Genomic DNA, 24,004 nt, shown 5'->3' with positions numbered 1-24,004 from the left:
CGAGGGGACGGGGTATGGGGATTGTTGAAGGTGCAGGGAACAGGGAGCAAAAACATTATGGGAAGCGGGGATTATGATTGGTATCAATAACTGGGAAGCCGGGATAATGATTGGAAACAATAATCAGTTATTAAATAAATGGTGTCAGGAAGCTGTAGACCAGAAGAGGAAAGCAGGATGAAGTATCCCTTGTCCACTGCCTCTCAGGAGAGTAGGAGGCAGCAGTCTAGGGGGACGTAAGCAGGGATGAAGTATCCCCCTCTCCATCCCCTAATAAATGTATCGTAGATCAGTAGATTGAATGACCATGCTCCTTGATGAAATGGCTATATAAGTAGGTACTGGACAATAAACTTTCTATCATTTCATAGGAGTTTGAATATAAGTTTGAAAGAAAGTTTAAATTTCTTTGTCAATTGTTTTATTCATTACTGGTACCTGTAGAAGTTCATCAGGTGATTGAAGTTAACAATATTATTTGCTATAAATGTTATTTTTTTCTGACACTTCAAAAGATACTAACATGATAAACATACACAAAAAACATCAATAAACAACTTTTATTCAAAGAAGCTTTCTCACAAATTACTCGTAAATGACGTTGTCTTGCAAGCTACTGACCTAGTTGTGGCAGGGAGAAAGGGAACTCCAACCCCTTATGTTGTAGGAGTAATTCATAATTTATCTTTGATTCAGCGTGATGGTTTGAAGAGAGGTTACAGCCTCAGCAGCAGATTTGATCAAATTACAAAGTTGAATGTTATAGTCTACACTTGGTGTTTGTTGTAACTGCTCTGTTGCCCAAAATATTTTTTGTTTAAGCACATCTAAAGTTTTGTTAAGAGTGTCAAATGACTCAACTTTCGCAGAAGCACTAGTCGATGGGCTGGTATTTTGAAGAATACTGGTGGCGGGACCTACTGATGAAGGTACTGTATCAGCATGATCTGAAACTGAGATATACATGTAATTTAAGATAATAGTTGAATGCATTGTAATTACAGTGTGTGGTATAATCAACTTCAGGGAATAGAGTTGGTTTTCTTTTACTCAAATGTCAATCACCTGATGACCTGATGTAATGCAGGGACAAGGACCAGACATGGAAAACAGACATACACAACAAAGAACATAAAGTGACTAAAATCATACATACAAAGTAACAAAAGCAAATGAGCAATTCGGACTCCACTAAAAATAGGGAGCATTGACCAAGTGCATCGGAAGGGTAAGTGTACTTTGCTTTTCTAGAAACACCAGTAACCTATAGTCAAGTGATTGTCGTATTTTTATGTTCATTGTTATTCAGTTTACATTTTTTTTCTATAAATAAGATTGATTTTTGTCTTTCATGAACAGTTCTACATCATTTATTTTGGGATTTTTACAGCTTGATTTATGGTTATGGGTTTTGTCCATCACTGAAAACCATCTCATTGGCAATCATACCGCCTCTCCTAGTTTTATATTTCTACCATTTCATTGGTATTTTGATATAAGTGTGATAGAAAGTTTAAGTACCACTCTGTGTAAGAATCAGGCAATGGGTGGCACATCATATTTCTTAATTCGGTCTTTTTCGCCTAAAATACATTCAATACGTCTAGAAAACAACAGAACAGCTACTCAAATTTATCCTGAAGCATTGGTGAAGTAGATATTTTTTTAGTGCTTATATAAAGAAAAAATTCAGGAAAATTTTCCCGCCATTTTTCCATAGTGCATTTCAACTAAATTTGACCTATCAATATCTTAAAAAGGCAAACTTTTCAAACACTTTGACAGTAATTTCTTGAGGTTATGAGGTATGAATACTTGGATTATACAATAAAATGTCTGTGTATTTTTTCTTCATGTGCCACACCTTATTCACATTTTGCCTGATTCTTAGACGGAGAAGTACTTAAATTTGTCAATTGTCCAATGAACTACCTAAGGAAGTTGCTGAGGAAGTTCATCAGGTGATTATCATTTAATCAATAGAAGACCAACTCTATTCACTGAAGTTAACTATAATACTCACTGTACAAACAGCTGAACTAGTCAAGAATAATACTATATGAACAACCCTTATTATGATATATATTGAAGTTATAGTATAAAAGACTAGTTTACAGTAAATCAATCAAATTTTCAAATATCAGTTCAATCAGTTTATCTACAGTTGAAATTTTTGTCCATAATTCACCACTTTATGTACAAACTTAAGTGTTTAAATAACAGATTAATTTACAAAGCTGAATATGATAGTTTATCAAGTGGAGAATTATAGGTGGAAAATACAAAATCTGAACATCTGAAATAGCAACTCGATAAGATAAAAAAATATGTCAAGTTCATACCATCTTTGCTACTATTTGTTATCAATACACATGCAGTAAACAACACATTTCAATTTCCCATGGAATGATTAGTTAAATTAAATTCACTTTAGTTCTAACTTTGATTACCCATTCAACTAAAAAATTCTTTAAGCAAGCTCCCCAAAAAAAAATCCCCAGCTTCAAATGGATTTTTAAAAATGTTAAATGTTATACTCCTAGTTGGATTATCTCCCTTTGTAGGCATTGGACGATATTAACAATATATGTATAGTACTTCATGCATATCTTCACATGATGCCTAATTCTCCTAAAATTTCATCAAAATCTCTTCAGTGGTTTAGGAGGAGACTTGACAAGTAAAACAGATACATTGAATTATCTCCCTCTGGAGTCCTATGCAATGTCACCAAAATTCTTTATGGTGCTTAGGAGTAGTTGTGCTCATACAAAATAATTGAACAGAAAAACAGACAGACAGATGTACAGGATGAATCCTACATACTTATGGGAGGGGTATAAAAATTAAGAAATAAATCATAGAAACTATATTTTATCATTGTTTTACCAAGGGCTGGCCATTTAACTGTATGTCACACTGTATTACCCTTAGTGATAGCAACATAAATGGCAAGCTCATGGTAAAACAATGATAAAATGGCATTTCCATGATTTTTTTTTCTACCTTAATATGAGTACTTTCTTCATATTTTTAATAGACACATCATATGCATTGCACGAAATGGTGTCTGTAAAATTGGGTAAAATTTATCTATTAGTCTAAAAAAAAAAAAAAAACAGTCCAACGTCTATGACGTTAGGCATATTTTTATCACTATTTTGTGTGTCTAAAGAGGAAATTTTCCATCTGTAAAATTGGGTAAAATTTATCTATTACCTTGCAAAAAAGATCGTCAAACGTCTATGATGTTGGTCATATGTTTATCACTTTTTTTATCTAGTAGGACCTTAATTAATTTTAATCTTCTTGGCCAAAAAAAGTCTTAATACAAATTTAATTTCCTTTTATTCATTATATAGAAAATTTTGACATGAAAACATAAATAAATAATTATTTTCATCACAGTTATCAGTCTAAAAATGTTATCCCATCTCACACATGACAATTAGTCCTAAAATAGTCTACAAATAACTCTTGATTTCAAAGGAACACATAATATTTTAACAGATCTTGTTGACCTTTCAACCAATGGAAAATTCAGTGTGACTAGAAACTCACTAAACAGCTACCCCTACTCAATTCCCACTCCCCAATTGATAACATGCACCTTTTGATCCTCAAACTGATTTGGATAAAATTCTAAAATAAACAATGGAAATACACAATAAAGATTTTTGTGAAAGTTTCATTAAATTCCATACAGTAGTGTACATTGAGTTTCCGATAAGAGATGGGTACCCCAAGTCAGGAAATCATTAAGTCCATGTTCGCTGATGTGAGACCTCAAAAAACTTCAAATCAAAATCTAAAATACATGTAGTAGGTGAATTTATTAAATACTAAATAAAGATTAAGTGAAAGTTTGAAAGTTTCATTAAATTCCATTTAGTGGTGTGGGAGGAGTAACTGATAAGAAATAGGTACTTTTATATCCCATCTTCAAAATGACAAAGTTGCCATGTGAACCCCCCCCCCCCCCCCCACATTTTTTTGGATCAAAGTCGAAAATGGAAGGTACACAATATGAATATGTAATAAAGATTCTGTGAAAGTTTCACTGAACACCATTCAGTGGAGTAGGAGTAATGAATAAGAGATGGGTCCCCCTATGTGTAATAGACAAAACAAAATTGGAAGGAAGCACAGTCAGAAGGAAGAAAGGACAGACATCCCAATTACTACATAACCTGACTTTGCAAGTGAAGGGTATAAAAGTACTATTTATAAGATTTAAAAAATGCAACTGCCAAATATTTCAATTTAATCATTGATCTGAAGCGCCAGGCAGATAATTTGATCTGAACAATACAGTGAAGGTAATAAGTAATCTTTTAGTTCCATGTCCTTCAATAAAATTCTTTGGTCTATATCTATTTAAATAGAAATCCTATTGAGTGCACTGCAAGAAACATATCTTAAATCTGGGTTCTAAAAAAATCCTAATTGATATGAAGCACTAAAAGAAATCAGAGTTAATATTAATTTTGATATTATACAAATACAGACATAACCAATTATTGCCTTATTACTTTTCTTGTAATTCATATGTAATTTTTACTAGTTAAGTACCAGTCCATATAAAATTCAGACACTGTCCATGGTACAGGTGATTCATGGTATAGAAAAACCCACAGAACAAACAATTTTTTTTTTGGTCTTCAGATGTTTTTTAGGTAACATTGGTCTTATCTGTATACATATCGGCACTTTTGAGAAAATCAAACATTCATGTCACACTCAAATCAAACAAATCAAGAAAGATAAATCTATCGATAAAGATAATTTTATCTCAGAAGCACAACACCCAAATAAAAACCAAGACTGATTATGCGGTGTCTAATTGATTCTGAATAAGAATTAAAAGTGAATTTGATGGGTTTTATTGCATACATGAATCACCTTCTGCCTGGTTTTTATAAAGACTGCTACTTCAAATTATAAAAAACAAATTTGGTAAACAGAATTACAATAGAGGTTCAAATAAGTCGTGTTTTGGGGTATGCCTGCCTCACTTTAAAATAAGTGGTGTTTTCGAGGTACGCAGCCTCACTTTCTAATAAAATAGTTCTGAATTTTGTTTACCTAGGTCCAGGCCTTGTAACCTTTTCCATTGAGACTTTATTGAGGACTTTCTATTCACTTCAATTAGACCACTGATCTGGAACTTAGAAAAGCCAAGGACCTTTCACTTATGAAAGTAAATTTGTATCTGTGGTGTTTTGAGGTATGCAAGCCTCACTTTCTAATAAAATTTCTTAATTTTGTTTACCTAGGTCCAGGCCGCCCTTGGAACCTTTTCCATTGAGATTTTATTGAGGACTTTCTATTCACTTCAACAATACCATTAATCTGAAACTTAGAAATGCCAAGGACCTTTCACTTGCGAAAGTAAATCTGTGGTACTTTGAGGAATGCCAGCCTCAATTTCTGACAAAGGAGTTCTGAATTTTGTTTACATAGTTCCTGGACCTGAAGCCTTTTCAACCCACAAATATGGAGGCTTTTTATCTGCTGATTTGAAACTTGGTAAAGTACAGGACCTTCCACTGTAAGTCTTGAAAGCAAATTTGAACCCTTGATATTGGTGAAGAAATCAATACCTACCTTTTTTAACATCAATTACTTCACAGTAGACACAAAAATCTTTCTTTGATCTGTCTTGTAACAAAATTGTCTGGAAATAAAACACATTTGACAAAGATCAATGAATACACAGTGTTTTTTAGGAATATTAATATTTTATTGACAATATATGTAGCTTGACTTGGAAATTAACAACAGGCTCCAAGTAGCCTGAATTGCTCACCTGCTTAATTTTTTGCTTCTCAAGGGCAATAACTCTAACAAGGAGTGGTCTGACAATTTTGACTCAAAGAAGAATTTGGTAGTACTTATCATAAGGATCACTTCATCAACTGAAAGTTACTTTTTATCTATTATAATTTTGAAGATATTGACTGAAAACTATTAACAACATAATATTTTTCACTTTTTAAGAGCAATAACTCTAACAAGGAGTCATCTGATAACTTTGTCCCAGTGCAGACTTTTGTAGGCCTGATAATGAGGATCATTTCAACAATTGATAGAATTCGGCTAAAAAATCCGCACATCAGTTATATACAGAACACACTAAGGAACATTCATACCAATTTTGGTTCTGATTGGTCTAGTAGTTTCAGAGAAGATCTTTGAAAGAAATAACATTAACAAGAGGCTCCCGGAGCCTGAATTGCTCATAAATTTAACAAGGAGTTGTCCAAAAATTTGGACTCAAGAAGACTTTGGTAGGACTTATCATAAGGATTATTTCAGCCATTGAAAGTTTCCTTTTATCTATCATAGTTTTCAAGATATTGGCTGAAAACTGAAAAAAACTGTCATTTTTCATCTTTCAAGGGCAATAACTCTAACAAGAAGTCCCCTGACAACTTTGATCCTGGAAGACTTTTGAAGGCCTTGTAATACGAATTATTTCAGCAATTGAAAGAGTTTGGCTAATCCAAACAGTTTTGGAGATATATGTGAAAACTACTGTCCCCTATGTTCTATTGTAAGTAACGGCTGCTATGTTTTTCAACAGATCAAAGATCCTGAAATCAATTCTATGCAGAATACCCAAAGAAATATTCAGAGAAGATTTTTGAAAGAAATAACATTAAAAATAGCAACAACAAAAAATGTCAAAAAAGGGCAGGAACTCCAACATGGCTTTACAGATTAAAATGAAAATTTGACCACAGATAGATCTCATCATGCTGAATACTTTAATCCATGTCAGAATTTGGCTAAACCTAACAGTTTTGGATATATATGCAAAAAAACTACTGTCTGAGACTTATGTTCTATTTTTAGTAATGGCAGTCATGTTTTTCGACAGCACAAAAATCCCCACATCAGTTCTATGCAGGATACCCCAAGGAACATTCAGTTTAAGTTGGGTTCCAATTGGTCCAGTAGTGTCAGAGGAAAAGAGTTCTGAAAAATTGTTTACTACAACGATAACGACGCCAAGCGATAGCAATAGCTCACATGACCTTCGGCCAAGCGAGTTCAAAAGTTATACAAATGTTACCCTAGCTCTCATTTCATTTGACAAACCAGGTTTCCTTGGTACTTATCGTGTGATCTAGGATGAAACTAGAAAGCAAGAGAAAATATGTGTTTCTGACGTTATAGCAATAAGTAGGATAAGTCTTGAGGAAACTCTAGCAATTTCTAGCAATGTTAAGGTCACAATAGTTTCATTTTCAGTCGAAATCCATTGTAGAAATATGGAGTTTTGATCTTATTAGAAGAATTGGATGGTGATACCAGTGTTTATGTATTATATTCAACTTTTGTTAAGTGATTGCAGAGCAGTAAATAGTTATATGGTCAATCATATTTGAAAAAAAAAAAAAAACTGAGTTAAAAAGAGGCACCAAAAATCTGGGGTCATCCTTTTCATGTTTATTTACTAGTCTGCATATATGGAAGTGGGAGCAAGTCCTTGTGCCATAAATCAAGACCTTAGAAATTGCTCTTACAAAGCGTCTGGGACCTTCAACTTCATTCATTTACACTTTATTTTGATTCTCCTCAAGTGGACCATTTCTCTGAAACCTGAAAGACTCCAAAAGCTTCAACTATTAAAAGTAAATTTGATCCCTTAATAAAACAGATCGAAGACAATTGTGATAATCTCTTACATTAATGTTAATTTTGTCATGGTTAAATACAGTCCACATATTAATGAAACAGTGAAAAAAATGCTTTCAGTTTGAGCTTATGAAACAAATACATTAAGTGTCAGTCCTTGTAAATATTGGGCAGTAGGTGAAACATGGTATGAAAAAAAAACATCATTTTGATAGTGTAATTTGACTATTTATACCAACAGAATCAAGGAAATAAGACAAGATTTTCTATATCATGCTGGACCATTGAGTTACAATTTCAATGAAATGCACTGAAAAAAAAACATCTCAAGGGAAGACAACTCTGTCAAAAACCTCATTTTATTAAAAAAATTTCAGCACAAAGCCAGTGATGCAGAGATCAAAAAATACTTTTTTTCAAATAGAGAAAGCATCCTTGAGTGATATTACATTGTCAGATTGGTAGGGTTTTGACATGCACGTTTCTGATTTTTCCCATTTTGCCTGATTTTTACGAACACGTACACTTAATAAACAGGTTGATACTTACATCACATTCACCACAAGTTGATCCTAACATTTTGTATCCTTTTAAAAGGTAATCTCCTAATAGTTTACTAATAGTATCCGATCTCTCTCTTCTTTCCTTATCTTGTTGCTGCTGTAAGCTGTGAGCCTGAAAAACTACAATGATGATATTTCTCTTACATACATATCATACTCATTTTTTGAAGTGTTTGTTGTTATTTTTGTTAACAGTCATGCATGTAAAGTATGGAGATTAAAGAACATGAAGTTGCATGCATTGCTTTTCTAGGTTTACACCTTCCTCAAGTACAGGAAGTTGACACTGGACTACAACCAAAATAGCTTACAACAGTGTACGTCAAGATATGAGGCTGACTTCACAGTGTCTGTAGTAACTGGAGATATATGTTTCTGATTTTTCCGATACTTACTAGGTTTAAGCCCCCCCCCAACAACAACAAAGTACAGGAATTTGGCATTGGACTACAACCAAAATAGCATATAACATATGCTTCCATTAAATTAATCCATCAATTAGGAGCCAAGACTTTTGTGACAATAATTTATATAATTATTTCATACAGTGATATATAGTAAAGTCCCATAAAACTGGAAGCTCCTAAAATTGCTTACAACATTTGCCCCATCTATATATAGCCACATGTCAAATTTGAAATCGATCTATCTGCTGACAGCAGAGATAACTGTGAGGAAAAAGGATGGACAAGGTGATTCTAATATACCACCAACTCTTTGAGAGAACAGATTGTCCATTCTTTTATCCAGGAAAGAAAGAAATATAGGACAATAACTCAATAGAATAAAAGTGGTGGATCATAAAATTATGAGAAAAAAAACAGGAGGGGTGCTGACTGGCCTGAAAAAAAAACAGGGTTGTTCCAGTGATTTCCAATTCTTTGAACTTCAATGTATATAATAATATACCTGGATTATCCTTTTCTGCATCTTCATCTAGTTCTCTACATGCAATACAATACTTCTCCCGACCTGGTGTCTCCAGTAATATTGTCTAAAACATTTAAACAAATTTAGTCCTACGAAATGTTTACCATACATGCAAAATGTATATTGCACCATACTGCAATAGCATATACTGTATACATGTAGCTGGTAATTGACATACTAATTTAGTGGTCTGCCTTAAAGCACCAAAATAAATTCTACTAAATATTTACCTTTTGGTAAAATACTAAGTGCACCACAGGTATCATCTGCCAAAATTAGAAACACCAAAATTTTTCGAAAACCTTTTTGCTTCAAAATCAACAAATTTTTAAATCTGCCGAAACAACCTGCCACACGAAAACTAGAATGATTTTACTGAGATATAGATTTCATCTTGTTGTTGACTACTCCAGCAATGCTAGAGGAATGGAATTCCAACCTCTTACCTTGTAGGAGTAGTTATTGACATGGCTTTAGGAATAGGGGTGTGTTACGTACAAATTGTGAATTATCAAACTCATAAAATCTTGTTCATTAAGCATAAGAAGTGACCAAAATTGTTTAATTTTCTCAAATGTTTTCTAATGCCTTGTTGGGGAATCTCCTAAGCCAACAATTTCAGACTGTCCTGGTGAATTCAATTTAAAAAAATCAATCATATTACTCTTCTACTTTATTTCCAAACATATATATCCTGAGGAAATACCAAGAGAGATAACTTTAACCTTTTAGCTTTCAAGCTTTCAGTCTGTCCAATACCCAAAAGTCTTGTGGGCTTATTTTGTATCTATTTCATCAAAGGGCCAATATGGATTTCCATATGGTCTGTTTATACAGATCAGGCTCATGGACTGTTTGGGTTATTTAATAAAAGTGTTACGAACTGGATAATTCTCATTGGCCCTGTATTGGTTCTCAGTCAGCTGTATAGCTAGTTAGTAACACTGTAATACATGTAATAACTAGAACATACATGTAAGACTAAACTTAGAAGTACAAACCTCACAAACGTCACAAACAGCACTTAGCATTTTGTAACCCTTTAGAAGGTATTCTCCCATAATACTGCTTATTTTGTCAGACCTCTCTCTCCTAGCCTGAATTATTTTCATTTCTGCATCAGTTGGAGGCTGCCAGTTATAACCACCTATAAAATTAAAATTTAGACTTTGTCAAAAGAAACAAGACCTTTCTTTTTGCTTTAAGCCTATAAGTGGCACAGAAAGCCCTTATCTATAAATTCATACAATGGTTTTGTACCTACCAGTATTGATTTTTTTTTCTGTCATACCTTTTAAACACATCATATGCTGATGTTTTTTTAAGAAGTAAAGATATAAGCTAATTGATATGTTTCTTGTTCTGATTCACTCTAATTCAGATTGGCTTCATTTTGATTACTTTTATGCAAATTAAGATATTTTGACATATGTTTTATTCAATAAATGTAAAATTCAAATTGCATCATATTGAAACAAGAGGCTACCAGGAGCCTGAATTGCTCACCTGGTTGAATTTTGCCTTTCAAAGGCAATAAATTTAACAAAAAGTTGTCCAACAATTTTGACTCAAGAAGTCTTTGGTAGGATTTATCATAAGGACTATTTCAGCAATTGAAAGTTTCATGTAATCTATCATAGTTTTCAAGATATTGACTGAAAACTGTAAAAAAAAAAGTCATTTTTCCCCTTTCAATGGCAATAACTCTTACAAGGAGCCCTTGGACAACTTTTATCCTTGAAGACTTTTGTAGTCCTAATAATAAGGGTGTACTATACAGTTACATTAAGTGCACTGTTTCTCACACCAAGTTACCCCCATCAAATTTTGTAAAACTTAAAATTAAAAGTTGAAATTTGGTGGATATATTGTTTAAATGTAGATAAGCATTTATACTAGACAGATGTAATATATGTTATGGTAAACAGGTGTAATTTAAATGGAAAATGGTATCCGGAACGTTTCAGTCCCCTGCCGTATTAGGTTCTTTCCTCAGCATCAGCTGGCTGATTTTCAAAATACCTAATTTTGCACAAACTTTTGGGACTAAAATTGTGAGAGAATGAATCGAAAAGGGTCAATTTATTTTTACCTTTTTTTCATCTACACCATGCATGCTTTCCTCTTTTGGTAGTGTCTAAGTGCCTGATAATTCATAAAACATAGTATTTGGCTGTTAGTTTTGGGAAGGCACCCCTGATTTGTACTAAAACTCAGTAACATTTTTTTCAGTATGTTACAATGGCTACTGGATTTTATAAGAATAATAACTAAATTACTTATAAATGACTCGAACCTCCACACACCAAGGATTTAAAAAATATGCACTTTTTTATGACAAAACACTAGAAATTTCAGTGTAGACTGCCTCAAAACAGCTTTATTTCAACAAAATGAGACCAAATTTTCAGAAATGACATAACTGTATTGTACTACCTTATGGCAAGTTTTCAGGAACCCTACATCTGAAAAAATTGGATTTTCACCATAGAAACCACAATTTCTTGTGTAGGTTAAGGTGTACTGAATAAGAAAATGTAGTTTGTGTTAAGAAATTTAATTGTTTAGTGCAAATAAGTCCTTAGCAACCAAACTTTCTGAATTTTCATCATTTCAAATGTGACGTCATAGAAGATATTCTTGTATCCGCTTGTGATATGTGCTATTCTAAACACTTTTAAGTAAAAAATGTTACTTCTTTAGCTTATAATAAATAAAATGGATAACTGAACAAACTCTTTCTGTGCAAATAAGTATTGCAATGCATAAAAGAAAGCCAAAACAAGCCTTTTAGTACCCAGTCTTATGTTTTGGGAAAACTCCATGATTTTCTATACTTTCATCCTCATATGCTATTTTTTGGGGTATGAAAACCAATGATGAGATAAAAACATCAAATAAATACTTTTTCAGTACCCATAGTGTGAAAAAAAATCTGTGTCTTAATGTGTTTTCCCATTTTTGCCATGTATACAGCCTTTTTCATTATATGAATGCATGTAGCAGAACACAAGGCAGAATTATCCCCAATCTGGGGGAGCAGACCAAGTATTAGATTTGCTCTAGAATCAATATCCTATGTTCAATTTTAATAAATCTGGTATTTTTTAATACCATACAAATAGAGCTTTCCAAAAATCACAAGATATATAAAACTTAAAAATTCCCCTTCTCCTTAAAGGTGTACTATACAGTTACATTAAGTGCACTGTTTCGCACACCAAGTTACCCCCATCAAATTTTGTAAAACTTAAAATTAAAAGTTGAAATTTGGTGGATATATTGTTTAAATGTAGATAAGCATTTATACTAGACAGATGTAATATATGTTATGGTAAACAGGTGTAATTTAAATGGAAAATGGTATCCGGAACGTTTCAGTCCCCTGCCGTATTAGGTTCTTTCCTCAGCATCAGCTGGCTGATTTTCAAAATACCTAATTTTGCACAAACTTTTGGGACTAAAATTGTGAGAGAATGAATCGAAAAGGGTCAATTTATTTTTACCTTTTTTTCATCTACACCATGCATGCTTTCATCTTTTGGTAGTGTCTAAGTGCCTGATAATTCATAAAACATAGTATTTGGCTGTTAGTTTTGGGAAGGCACCCCTGATTTGTACTAAAACTCAGTAACATTTTTTTCAGTATGTTACAATGGCTACTGGATTTTATAAGAATAATAACTAAATTACTTATAAATGACTCGAACCTCCACACACCAAGGATTTAAAAAATATGCACTTTTTTATGACAAAACACTAGAAATTTCAGTGTAGACTGCCACAAAACAGCTTTATTTCAACAAAATGAGACCAAATTTTCAGAAATGACATAACTGTATTGTACTACCTTATGGCAAGTTTTCAGGAACCCTACATCTGAAAAAATAGGATTTTCACCATAGAAACCACAATTTCTTGTGTAGGTTAAGGTGTACTGAATAAGAAAATGTAATTTGTGTTAAGAAATTTAATTGTTTAGTGCAAATAAGTCCTTAGCAACCAAACTTTCTGAATTTTCATCATTTCAAATGTGACGTCATAGAAGATATTCTTGTATCCGCTTGTGATATGTGCTATTCTAAACACTTTTAAGTAAAAAATGTTACTTCTTTAGTTTATAATAAATAAAATGGATAACTGAACAAACTCTTTCTGTGCAAATAAGTATTGCAATGCATAAAAGAAAGCCAAAACAAGCCTTCTAGTTAGTACCCAGTCTTATGTTTTGGGAAAACTCCATGATTTTCTATACTTTCATCCTCACATTCTTTTTTTTGGGGTATGAAAACCAATGATGAGATAAAAACATCAAATAAATACTTTTTCAGTGCCCATAGTGTGAAAAAAAAATACGTGTCTTAATGCGTCTTCTCATTTTTGCCATGTATATAGCCTTTTTCATTATATGAATGCATGTAGCAGAACACAAGGCAGAATTATCCCTAATCTGGGGGAGCAGACCAAGTATTAGATTTGCTCTAGAATCAATATCCTATGTTCAATTTTAATAAATCTGGTATTTTTTAATACCATACAAATAGAGCTTTCCAAAAATCACAAGATATATACAACTTAAAAATTCCCCTTCTCCTTAAAGGTGTACTATACAGTTACATTAAGTGCACTGTTTCGCACACCAAGTTACCCCCATCAAATTTTGTAAAACTTAAAATTAAAAGTTGAAATTTGGTGGATATATTGTTTAAATGTAGATAAGCATTTATACTAGACAGATGTAATATATGTTATGGTAAACAGGTGTAATTTAAATGGAAAATGGTATCCGGAACGTTTCAGTCCCCTGCCGTATTAGGTTCTTTCCTCAGCATCAGCTGGCTGATTTTCAAAATACCTAATTTTTGGGACTAAAATTGTGAGAGAATGAATCGAAAAGGGTCAATTTATTTTTACCTTTTTTTCATCTACACCATGCATGCTTTCCTCTTTTGGTAGTGTCTAAGTGCCTGATAATTCATAAAACATAGTATTTGGCTGTTAGTTTTGGGAAGGCACCCCTGATTTGTACTAAAACTCAGTAACATTTTTTTCAGTATGTTACAATGGCTACTGGATTTTATAAGAATAATAACTAAATTACTTATAAATGACTCGAACCTCCACACACCAAGGATTTAAAAAATATGCACTTTTTTATGACAAAACACTAGAAATTTCAGTGTAGACTGCCTCAAAACAGCTTTATTTCAACAAAATGAGACCAAATTTTCAGAAATGACCTAACTGTATTGTACTATCCAAGAATCATTTCATTTCAGCTATTGAAAGAATTTGGCTAAACCTAATGGTTTTGGAAATTTATGCTAAAAACTAATGTCTGACCTCTATGTTCTATTTTTAGTAAAGGCTGTCATGTTTTTTGGCAAATCAAAAATCCCCACATCAGTTCTATGCAAGATACCCAAAGAAACATTCATACCAAGTTTGGTTCCAATTAGTCAAGTAGTTTCAGAGGAGAAAAGTTTTGTATAATTGTTAATGATGATGGATGATGACGACAGACATCAAATGATGGCAATAGCTCACATGGACTTTGGCGAGGTGAGCTAAAAAAAGTACTAACAGTAAATGAATTCACAAATAAGAATACTAATGTAACTTTCCTATACCCCTCATTTGCAGAAGGTATATATAGTGATCATGGTGTCAGTATGTAGTCACCGTCCCCGGGGGTGAGGGTTGGTCCTCTACAATGTCAGTCTGTCAGTCTATAAGTATGTCTGTCCACAACTTGTTCATTATAGTTTTCTCTACAACTACTTATTTTTGATATTTTGAAGTTAGAACTCTAAGTATGAAGATACCTCTTCATATCTCTATAGTCGGCGTCACGTAAATAACATACTGTTAAAATTTGAATAAAAATATTTTCTACGACTTTATTGACACCTACCGTCGTTTAAATTGTCTTAAATGACTTGCTCATTCGTTTAGCCAAACGGCTTCTCCCTAAACATTGAATCGTTAAATTCCGGTCAGATTTTAATTCTAGGTGGCAATATTTACATTGTAAAAAGTCGGCCATGTTTACAGTGATCGGGTTGCTAGGAGATGTTGTTTACGTTTAAATGGTTTGTCCAAAAACCGAAGAACCCAGAATGCAATTCGGCGTTATTTCGGATATCTCGGATTTATTTTACGCGAACAACGTATAATACCGAGAAGTTGATCAAGCAGACGATTGTCACCGGAGTTCGACGGGAACTTACGCACTTCCGTTTGTAAACAAATCGTCCCGTAAAAACCAACATGGCGGATATTAGTATGGGATTTTCCCGTAAGGATTTGTTACGCATGATTTAAGCTAATAAGCGACTTGTTTTTGAGAAGCTGTTTGGCTAAACGAATGAGCAAGTCATTTAAGACAATTTAAACGATGGTTGGTGTCAATAAAGTCGTAGAAAATATTTTTATTCAAATTTTAACAGTATGTTATTTATGTGACGCCGAGTATAGATTCATTAACTCTAAATGTTTGTGTGTCGTTTTAATAATATTGAATAACAGGGGCTTATTAAGGGTGATTTGACAGGTATTACTACTAAAGGGCAGTTACTTTCCATCAGCATTTAAACTACTGTACCATTGTATATAAGTATAACAGAAGAGCATGATTTGACCTATGAAATTAAATGAGCTGTTTAGGGTGCCCCTTAGTCCTATAACATAAGACTTCATAGTTCACACCGTTTTTTATTTGGATCATGGATGTTTGAAACTGTGGCCAATCTTTCTATCATACACATTTGAAGTCTACTGGAATAAGAAATCTTTTGATTTACTGTACTGTGACTGTGTACATATCACTAACCCTAAAGTTGTGCAAATAATGATGCCGTTTTGGGAGGATTCGGTGCTGGAGATTTTTTTTTTGGTGGTGGTCTAATGCTAAAACTTCCTGGCACCAAGTCAGAAAATTAATCCGTTTTGGGATTCAGTGTCTGGAGCAATTTTGTGATTTTGCCTCCGACCAAATCAGAAGATAGCTTCGGACACTGAATCCCAAGAGGGATTAGTCAGAAAATAGCTTGCCAGACAACCTCTAGCACTGCTGGAGTAGTAGTAATCCCTTTAGCGATTAGGCGCTGGAGATATTTTTCGTTCTGACTACCACCGATCAAGCGCCGAATTCCTATAGGGATTAGAATAGTGGTGGTGAAAACAAAAAAAATATCTAACACCGAGGTCTAAGGAGACATTGAACATGTCATGGAACATTACAGTTTGAGCTCGATCATAGTTTTACGTTGTATTTGCACAAATCATTACCTAAGTCAAAGTCTGTCATTTTGATAGAAAAAAAAAGAAAAAGAAACTAAAACACAACGATCATGTACGGCTGGCTTTCTGGTAATTAGCCAAATCAACCTATGCTTAGACTAAGGCAAATTAATAACGACAATTTCGGATCAGACACAGAAATATCCGATACGCGAACACCCGAGCGTTTCGACTCGCTTATTATTTTTAATAGACTTACTGAATATTTATGCGCACCCCACTTTTTCGTTTATTTAGATGCAACCGGTCGCTTCCGTGTGACCGTTATGTTGTCTTTTTCAGTTTTACAAAAATCTAATCATAAAATCTTCAAAAATCATGTTTCCAAATAAGACAATTTTCAAATTATATGTGCAGTTTTTCTGTGCATACAAACTCAGGAAATATTTCCAGAAATACCTTTAAAAACTCCCATTGACTCACAATTCGTATGCACAATAAGAAGTTTACTACAGTTTAAAAGATGAATTAATTTGAAAAATATATTTTTTTCCCATTTTTTAAAAGATTTGTATAAACTATGGAGTTTATAAAGCTACTGTCTAACTCAAACGGACATTGTACCTTAAAGTTCCAGGTAGCACCTTGTCCCAGCCTTTAAATTATATATATTTATTTCAACCATGTTTACGGTAAAAATAATTGTCTTTCACATAGATCAAATCGAAATATTTATTATCATTTATTTTTATTTCATGTAAAAGTATAATAAAGTTCGGATCACAGAGATCGAAAAGGATCAAAATATTTTGTTTCCATCATTAAGTGTCAGTCTATGTAAGAATCAGGCAGTGGGTGAAATACATAGTATGACAAACCTGCTATTTCTAAAGTTCAATTTGACTATTTGCACCTTTGGAATCAAGGAAAAAAGACAAGATTTTTTATGTCATGCTGGTAAAGTGAGATATAATTTCACTGAAATGCACCGATAATGAACATTTCAAGGGCAGATAACTCTGTCAAACCTCATTTTCTAACATTCTATTGATAAAATTCTGAGCAAATCCAGTGATGCAGAGTTCAAACTATTATCATTGCAAATAGAGAAAGCATTATTGAGTGAAATTATATTGTCAGATAGATGAGGTTTTGACATGCACGTTTTCTGTCTTTTCCCCATTTCGCGCGATTCTTACAAAAACTTACACTTGATTTTCAAAATGGTCATGGTCAAAATATTTTATCTCAAAATTCTTCCACTCCCCCTCAAAACTAAATGGCCATCCCTTATAAGTAAAGAAACGGATAGACAGTGTTATCTGCCCTTGAAATGTCCATTATCGGTGCATTTCAGTGAAGTTATATCTCAATTTACCAACATGACATAGAAAATCTTGTCTTTTTTCCTTGATTCCAATAGTGCAAATAGTCAAATTGAACTTTTGAAATAGCAGGTTTGTCATACCATGTATTTCACCCACTGCCTGATTTTTACATAGACTGACACTTAATTATGGAAACAAAATATTTTGATCCTTTTCGATCTCTGTGATCCGAACTTTATTATACTTTTACATGAAATAAAAATAAATGATAATAAATATTTCGATTTGATCAAAAATCTTTATTGCGTGTATTACCATTGTTTATTTTTAGAATTTTATCCAAATCAATTTGAGGATCAAAAGGTGCATGTTATCAAATGGGGAGTCAATTTCAATTGCTAGTCACACTGAATTTTCCATCGGTTGAAAGGTCAACAAGATCTGTTAAAATATGTGTTCCTCTGACATCAAGATTGTCATGTGTGAGATGGGATAACATTTTTAGACTAATAACTGTGATGAAAATAATTATTTATTTATAGTTTTCATGTCAAATTTATTTATATAATGAATAAAAGGAAATTAAATTTGTATTTAGACTTTTTGGCCAAGAATATTAAAATTAATTAAGGTCCTACTAAATAAATTTCAAAATTGTGTTAAGGAGGTAGACCTAGGGTTAGGGACATAACTCTTGAAATCAGTGATATGTTTGTATCATATTCAATTTCATCAAAGCCTTTCAGGTTTTCATTTGAAGCAGGATGAAATCAGTCCAAGTTTCTTTGATGCTTACATAAAATTGATATAAAATGCTGGATACAAACGTTCCAATGATTTGTAGGAGTTATGTCCCTTACCCTTGGCCCTTAGTAGCATAGCAAATTAAAAGTTCTAATATGACAGGCTTCAAAGCTCTTTTGACAACAGCCGTAGAAAAAAGTGATAAACATATGACCAACATCATAGACATTTGACAATCTTTTTTGCAAGGTAATAGATAAATTTTACCCAATTTTACAGATGGAAAATTTCCTCTTTAGACCACAGCTGTACTAAAAAAGTGATAAAAATATGCCTAACGTCGTAGACGTTTGATTGTTTTTTTGTTTGTTTGTTTTATTTTTTTTTTTTGTAGACTAATAGATAAATTTTACCCAATTTTACAGACACCATTTCGTGCAATGCATATGATGTGTCTATTAAAAATATGAAGAAAGTACTCATATTAAAGTAGAAAAAAAATCATGGAAATGCCATTTTATCATCGTTTTACCATAAGCTTGCCATTTATGTTGCTATCACTAAGGGTAATACAGTGTGACATACAGTTAAATGGCCAGCCCTTGGTTAAACAATGATAAAATATAGTTTCTATGATTTATTTCTTAATTTTTATACCCCTCCCATAAGCATGTAGGATTCATCCTGTACATCTGTCTGTCTGTTTTTCTGTTTAATTATTTTGTATGAGCACAACTACTCCTAAACACAACAAAGAATTTTGGTGACATTGCATAGGACTCCAACGGGAGATAATTCAATGTATCAGTTTTACTTGTCAAGTCTCCTCCTAAACCACAGAAGAGATTTTGATGAAATTTTAGAAGAATTAGGCATCATGTGAAGGTATGAACGAAGTACTATATATATGTTGTTAATATCGTCCAATGCCTACAAAGGGAGATAATCCAACTAGGAGTATAACATTTAACATTTTTAAAAATCCATTTGAAGCTGGGGATATTTTTGGGGGAGCTTGCTCAAAGAATGTTTTAGTTGAATGGGTAATCAAAGTTAGAACTAAAGTGAATTTAATTTAACTAATCATTCCATGGGAAATTGAAATGTGTTGTTTACTGCATGTGTATTTACAACAAATAGTAGCAAAGATGGTATGAACTTGACATATTTTTTTATCTTATCTAGTTGCTATTTCAGATGTTCAGATTTTGTATTTTCCATTTATAATTCTCCACTTGGTAAACTATCATATTCAGCTTTATAAATTAATCTGTTATTTAAACACTTAAGTTCGTACATAAAGTGGTGAATTATGGACAAAAAGTTCAACTGTAGATAAACTGATTGAACTGATATTTGAAAATTTGATAGATTTACTGGTAAACTAAAAGTTCAACTGTAGATAAACTGATTGAACTGATATTTGAAAATTTGATAGATTTACTGGTAAACTAGTCTTTTATACTATAACTTCAATATATATCATAATAAGGGTTGTTCATGAAGTATTATTCTTGACTAGTTCAGCTGTTTGCACAGTGAGTATTATAGTTAACTTCGATGAATAGGGTTGGTCTTCTATTGATTAAATTATAATCACCTGATGAACTTCCTCAGCAACTTCCTCGGGTAGTAGTTGAAATGCACTATGGAAAAATGGAGGGAAGATTTTCCTGAATATTTTCCTTATATCAGCACTAAAAGAATATCTATTTCACCAATGCTTCAGGATAAATTTGAATAGCTTTTCAGCTGTTTTCTAGATGTATTGAATGTATTTGAGGCAAAAAAGACCAAATTAAGAAATATGATGTGCCACCCATTGCCTGATTCTTACACAGAATGGTACTTAAACTTTCTATCACACTTATATCAAAATACCAATGAAATGGTAGAAATATAAAACTAGGAGAGGCGGATGATTGCCAATGAGATGGTCTTCAATGATGGACAAAACCCATAACCATAAATCAAGCTGTAAAAATCCCAAAATAAATGATGTAGAACTGTTCATAAAAGACAAAAATCAATCTTATTTATAGAAAAAATGTAAACTGAATAACAATGAACATAAAAATACAACGACAACCACTTGACTACAGGTTACTGGTGTTTCTAGAAAAGCAGAGGACGCTTACCCTACCGATGCACCTGGTCAATGCTTCCAGTTTTTAGTGGAGTCCGAGTTGCTCATTTGCTTTTGTTACTTTGTATGTATGATTTTAGTCACTTTATATTCTTTGTTGTATATATCTGTTTTCCCATGTCTAGTCCTTTGCGTATGTCTGTTTTCCATGTCTGGTCCTAGTCCCTGGATTACATTCTTTTGATTGTATAACCTTGGTTCCCTTGATTACTCTTGGGACAGGCACATTAAATATATTACCCTACCCCTAACTTTGGACAGTGGTGTGGTGGGAAAATACCACAATAAATAAACTATAAAAATCTGACGAATTTGGTTTAAACTCTTTCTTGAGATTGATACAGAATACAAGCTCCAAAACAATAGAACAAAAGACAACAAACTGCACGTACCTCGAAATAGTACTCGCTATTTCAGTAAGCTAGCAGGAAGTTCATATTTTTTAATTGTCTTTTTTAAAACTACCTAAGACAAGTCGTAAGGTGATTGACATTTGAGTAAAGAAAACCAACTCTATTCCCTGAAGTTGATTATACCACACACTGTAATTACAATGCATTCAACTATTATCTTGAATTACATGTATATCTCAGTTTCAGATCACGCTGAGGCAGTATCTTCATCAGTAGGTCCCGCCACCAGTATTCTTCAAAATACCAGCCCAACAACTAGTGCATCTGCGAAAGTTGAGTCATGTAGACTATAACATTCAACATTGTAATTTGATCAAATTTGCTGCTGAGGCTGTAACCTCTCTTCAAACCATCACACTTAATCAAAGATAAATTATGAGTTACTCCTACAACATAAGGGGTTGGAGTTCCCTTTCTCCATGCCACAACTAGGTCAGTAGCGTGCAAGACAACCTCATTTACGAGTAATTTGTGAGACAGCCTCTTTGAATAAAAGTTGTTTATTGATGTTTTTTATTGTTGTTTATAATGTCAGTATCTTTTGAAGTGTCAGAAAAAAAACCATTTACAGCAAATAATATTGTTAACTTCTACAGGTACCAGTAATTAATAAGACAACTGACAAAGAGATTTAAACTTTCTATCAAACTTATATTCAAACTCCTATGAAATGATAGAAAGTTTATTGTCCAGTACCTACTTTTTTAGCCATTTCATCAAGGATCATGGCCTCAATCTACTGATCTACCATACATTTATTAGGGGATGGACAGGGGATATTTCACCCCTGCTTCCCTCCCCTAGACCGATGCCTCCTACCCTCCTGAGAGGCAGTGGACAAGGGGTACTTCATCCTGCTTCCCTCTTCCATACTACAGCCTCCCACCCTCCTGACTACAGCTTCCTGGCCCGATTTATGTAATAACTGATTATTGTTTCTAACCATTATCCCGGCTTCCCATATTAAAAACCAGTAAAAACTGGAACAATGATAACCACCCAACCTCTATTTTTGCCTGATTTTGCACACAATTATATGTACATGTAAGAATATTTCTCATCAAGAGGAAGTTTCTGTACTTCCATATGATCCATATATTTTCATGCATTTACATATTGTAACATATTGCAATTATCAAAGGCACTGTTATCATTTTTTCCTTGATTTTTTGTCAGTGGTAATCCCTTTTAAAGTTTCACTAGATCTAGCGAGAAGAAAGCAAAGGCAAAATGGACTATTTTTGTGCTGGGACACTATTTAGACATGAAACAAAGTTCATGATTCTCTAGTGCAGGCACATGTCAACATCTCTTAATAAAAACTACAAATATGAGTCTGATTTCGTATCACTTATTTGTTGGCAAAAAACATAAGAGTTACTTGTATTTTAATATGATACATACTGGTGAAACAATCATGCAGAAAAAAAATGAAAGAAATGCACATACACTATTGAAGGCAGACAGGTATAAAACACTCTGCTTAAGTGCAATAATGATTCATCATAAAAAGTGGTACTCATGGGGTATGGGTTCACTAGTAACCTTTGTTTTGGAAAGTAGAAAAGATGGATTTATATTCAAAGTGCATTTGTTATAAAGAAAGATATAATATTTCCTGTATTCACTACACCTCTTTATCCTTGACTTTCCATCTTGATTGGAATCTTAAATTGCTAAAATATATGAGGTATAAACAAAGTTTTTTTTTGTTTAAAGATCTTTAAACTGCATAGTAGTTTTGATAACAAGAGTTTGTATCCATGTTTGTATTGAAAAATTCCTCAAAAAAAAAGGTAATTACTTATTGTAAAAAAAGTGTATAGTTTAGACATTTTCAACTGAGGGCCTAATCTAGACAACAATGACAAGGACGAGCTTTAGTAAATTCTGTTTGAAAACTAACAATATTGACATATTTGTTCATTTAATCTATTACAAATCACTGTCAAAGAGAGCACAAACAAGGAGGAGGTTTTTGCTCATTTCTCCCTTTAGATTAGGTCCTTGGTCAACCTAGCTTCCCTTATCCACAGGTTTCATTTCTACTTCATGCATCTCCAACCCGAAATTTCAAAGTGTGGATTTTTTCTTACTTTGAAAATCCATCTAATATTGAAAGTCAGTGATTCACACTGGAGATCATATTTTTGAAGAAATGCTGGTTTAGGTGTAAAGTGTCAAGAAATTTGAGGACATAAACGTAGACAGCCAGAAATACCGAAAACAATAAAAGAAAAGAAGATCCAAAAATACATTAATAAACAAGCAGTATTGATATGCATTTCATTAAAACAGATGGTTCTCTTTAAAATGACTATTTTTGATCGGTTTATTTAGCTTGCAATTTAGTTACATGAATATTTATGAGGTCTTCCTTGACTCAGTGCCTCAGCACTTTGATGTCTTGCAAGACAATAAATATATTGACACTTATTTCATGTATTTAAAGCATTTTATTTGTGGATATCAAGAAAAGTACAATTTAGTAGAAATAAAAATTTTAAAAAATATAACTCAAGGAAGTATAAGTCATACAAAGTTTGTAATATGCAAGTCTCGTTCTAGCTTCATTTTCTTTACCGGAATTTCCGATGTAGAACGTATTGAAAACCGAAGACCATTTTGTATTTAATTGTTTACTTCAGGGTACTCGAAATACTGTATAACAATGCAAAATCTTCCAGTTGATGTTTTTTTCTGACTACATTTATTACGTAGAAATAATTATGTGTCATTATTATCGGGATTTTTTACACAGAAAGATTTTTGCCGTTAACACTGAACTCAAAGATCTCTAAATGACAAATCTCTGTGCTTTTGAATGGTAGACTAGGACACATTCTCGTGAAAACACGGGGTCACATAACGAGACTTACATACCCTATTGCAGTTCAATGTTACATCTAGTTGTGCTTCACCTCAAAGCTATGACATTTGATCTCTGTTAAGATTGTTCTTCTTTTCTAAAAGTTGTTTAAAACATTAACTTAT

General features: G+C 32.9%; 1 protein-coding gene across 2 annotated transcripts; it reads right to left on the bottom strand.

The window, feature by feature from the left end:
• Nucleotides 1–546: 546 nt before the first annotated feature.
• Nucleotides 547–16,531, bottom strand: LOC148626167 (protein ZNRD2-like). Of its 2 annotated transcripts, XM_088569926.1 has the most exons (7): nucleotides 16,428–16,520; nucleotides 12,644–12,696; nucleotides 10,139–10,284; nucleotides 9,117–9,201; nucleotides 8,194–8,327; nucleotides 5,608–5,677; nucleotides 547–953 (listed from the first exon to the last, which is right to left on the bottom strand). In XM_088569926.1, exons 3-7 carry the CDS (start codon nucleotides 10,247–10,249, stop codon nucleotides 682–684), a joined length of 672 nt encoding a protein of 223 aa, XP_088426052.1. In that variant the 5' UTR covers nucleotides 10,250–10,284; nucleotides 12,644–12,696; nucleotides 16,428–16,520; the 3' UTR covers nucleotides 547–681. The 2 variants fall into 2 exon arrangements, with proteins under 2 accessions (XP_088426052.1, XP_088426051.1); XM_088569925.1 differs by lacking the exon at nucleotides 12,644–12,696 and having other exon boundaries at nucleotides 16,428–16,531.
• Nucleotides 16,532–24,004: the final 7,473 nt, after the last annotated feature.

Source organism: Perna viridis, chromosome 2, assembly GCF_037379345.1.
Source record: "Perna viridis isolate PV_CMFRI_1.1 ecotype Kerala chromosome 2, ASM3737934v1, whole genome shotgun sequence".
Lineage (NCBI taxonomy): Eukaryota > Metazoa > Mollusca > Bivalvia > Mytilida > Mytilidae > Perna > Perna viridis.
The sequence above is the reverse complement of the archived record's forward strand: the minus strand, read 5'-3'. Positions and strand labels throughout refer to the sequence as shown.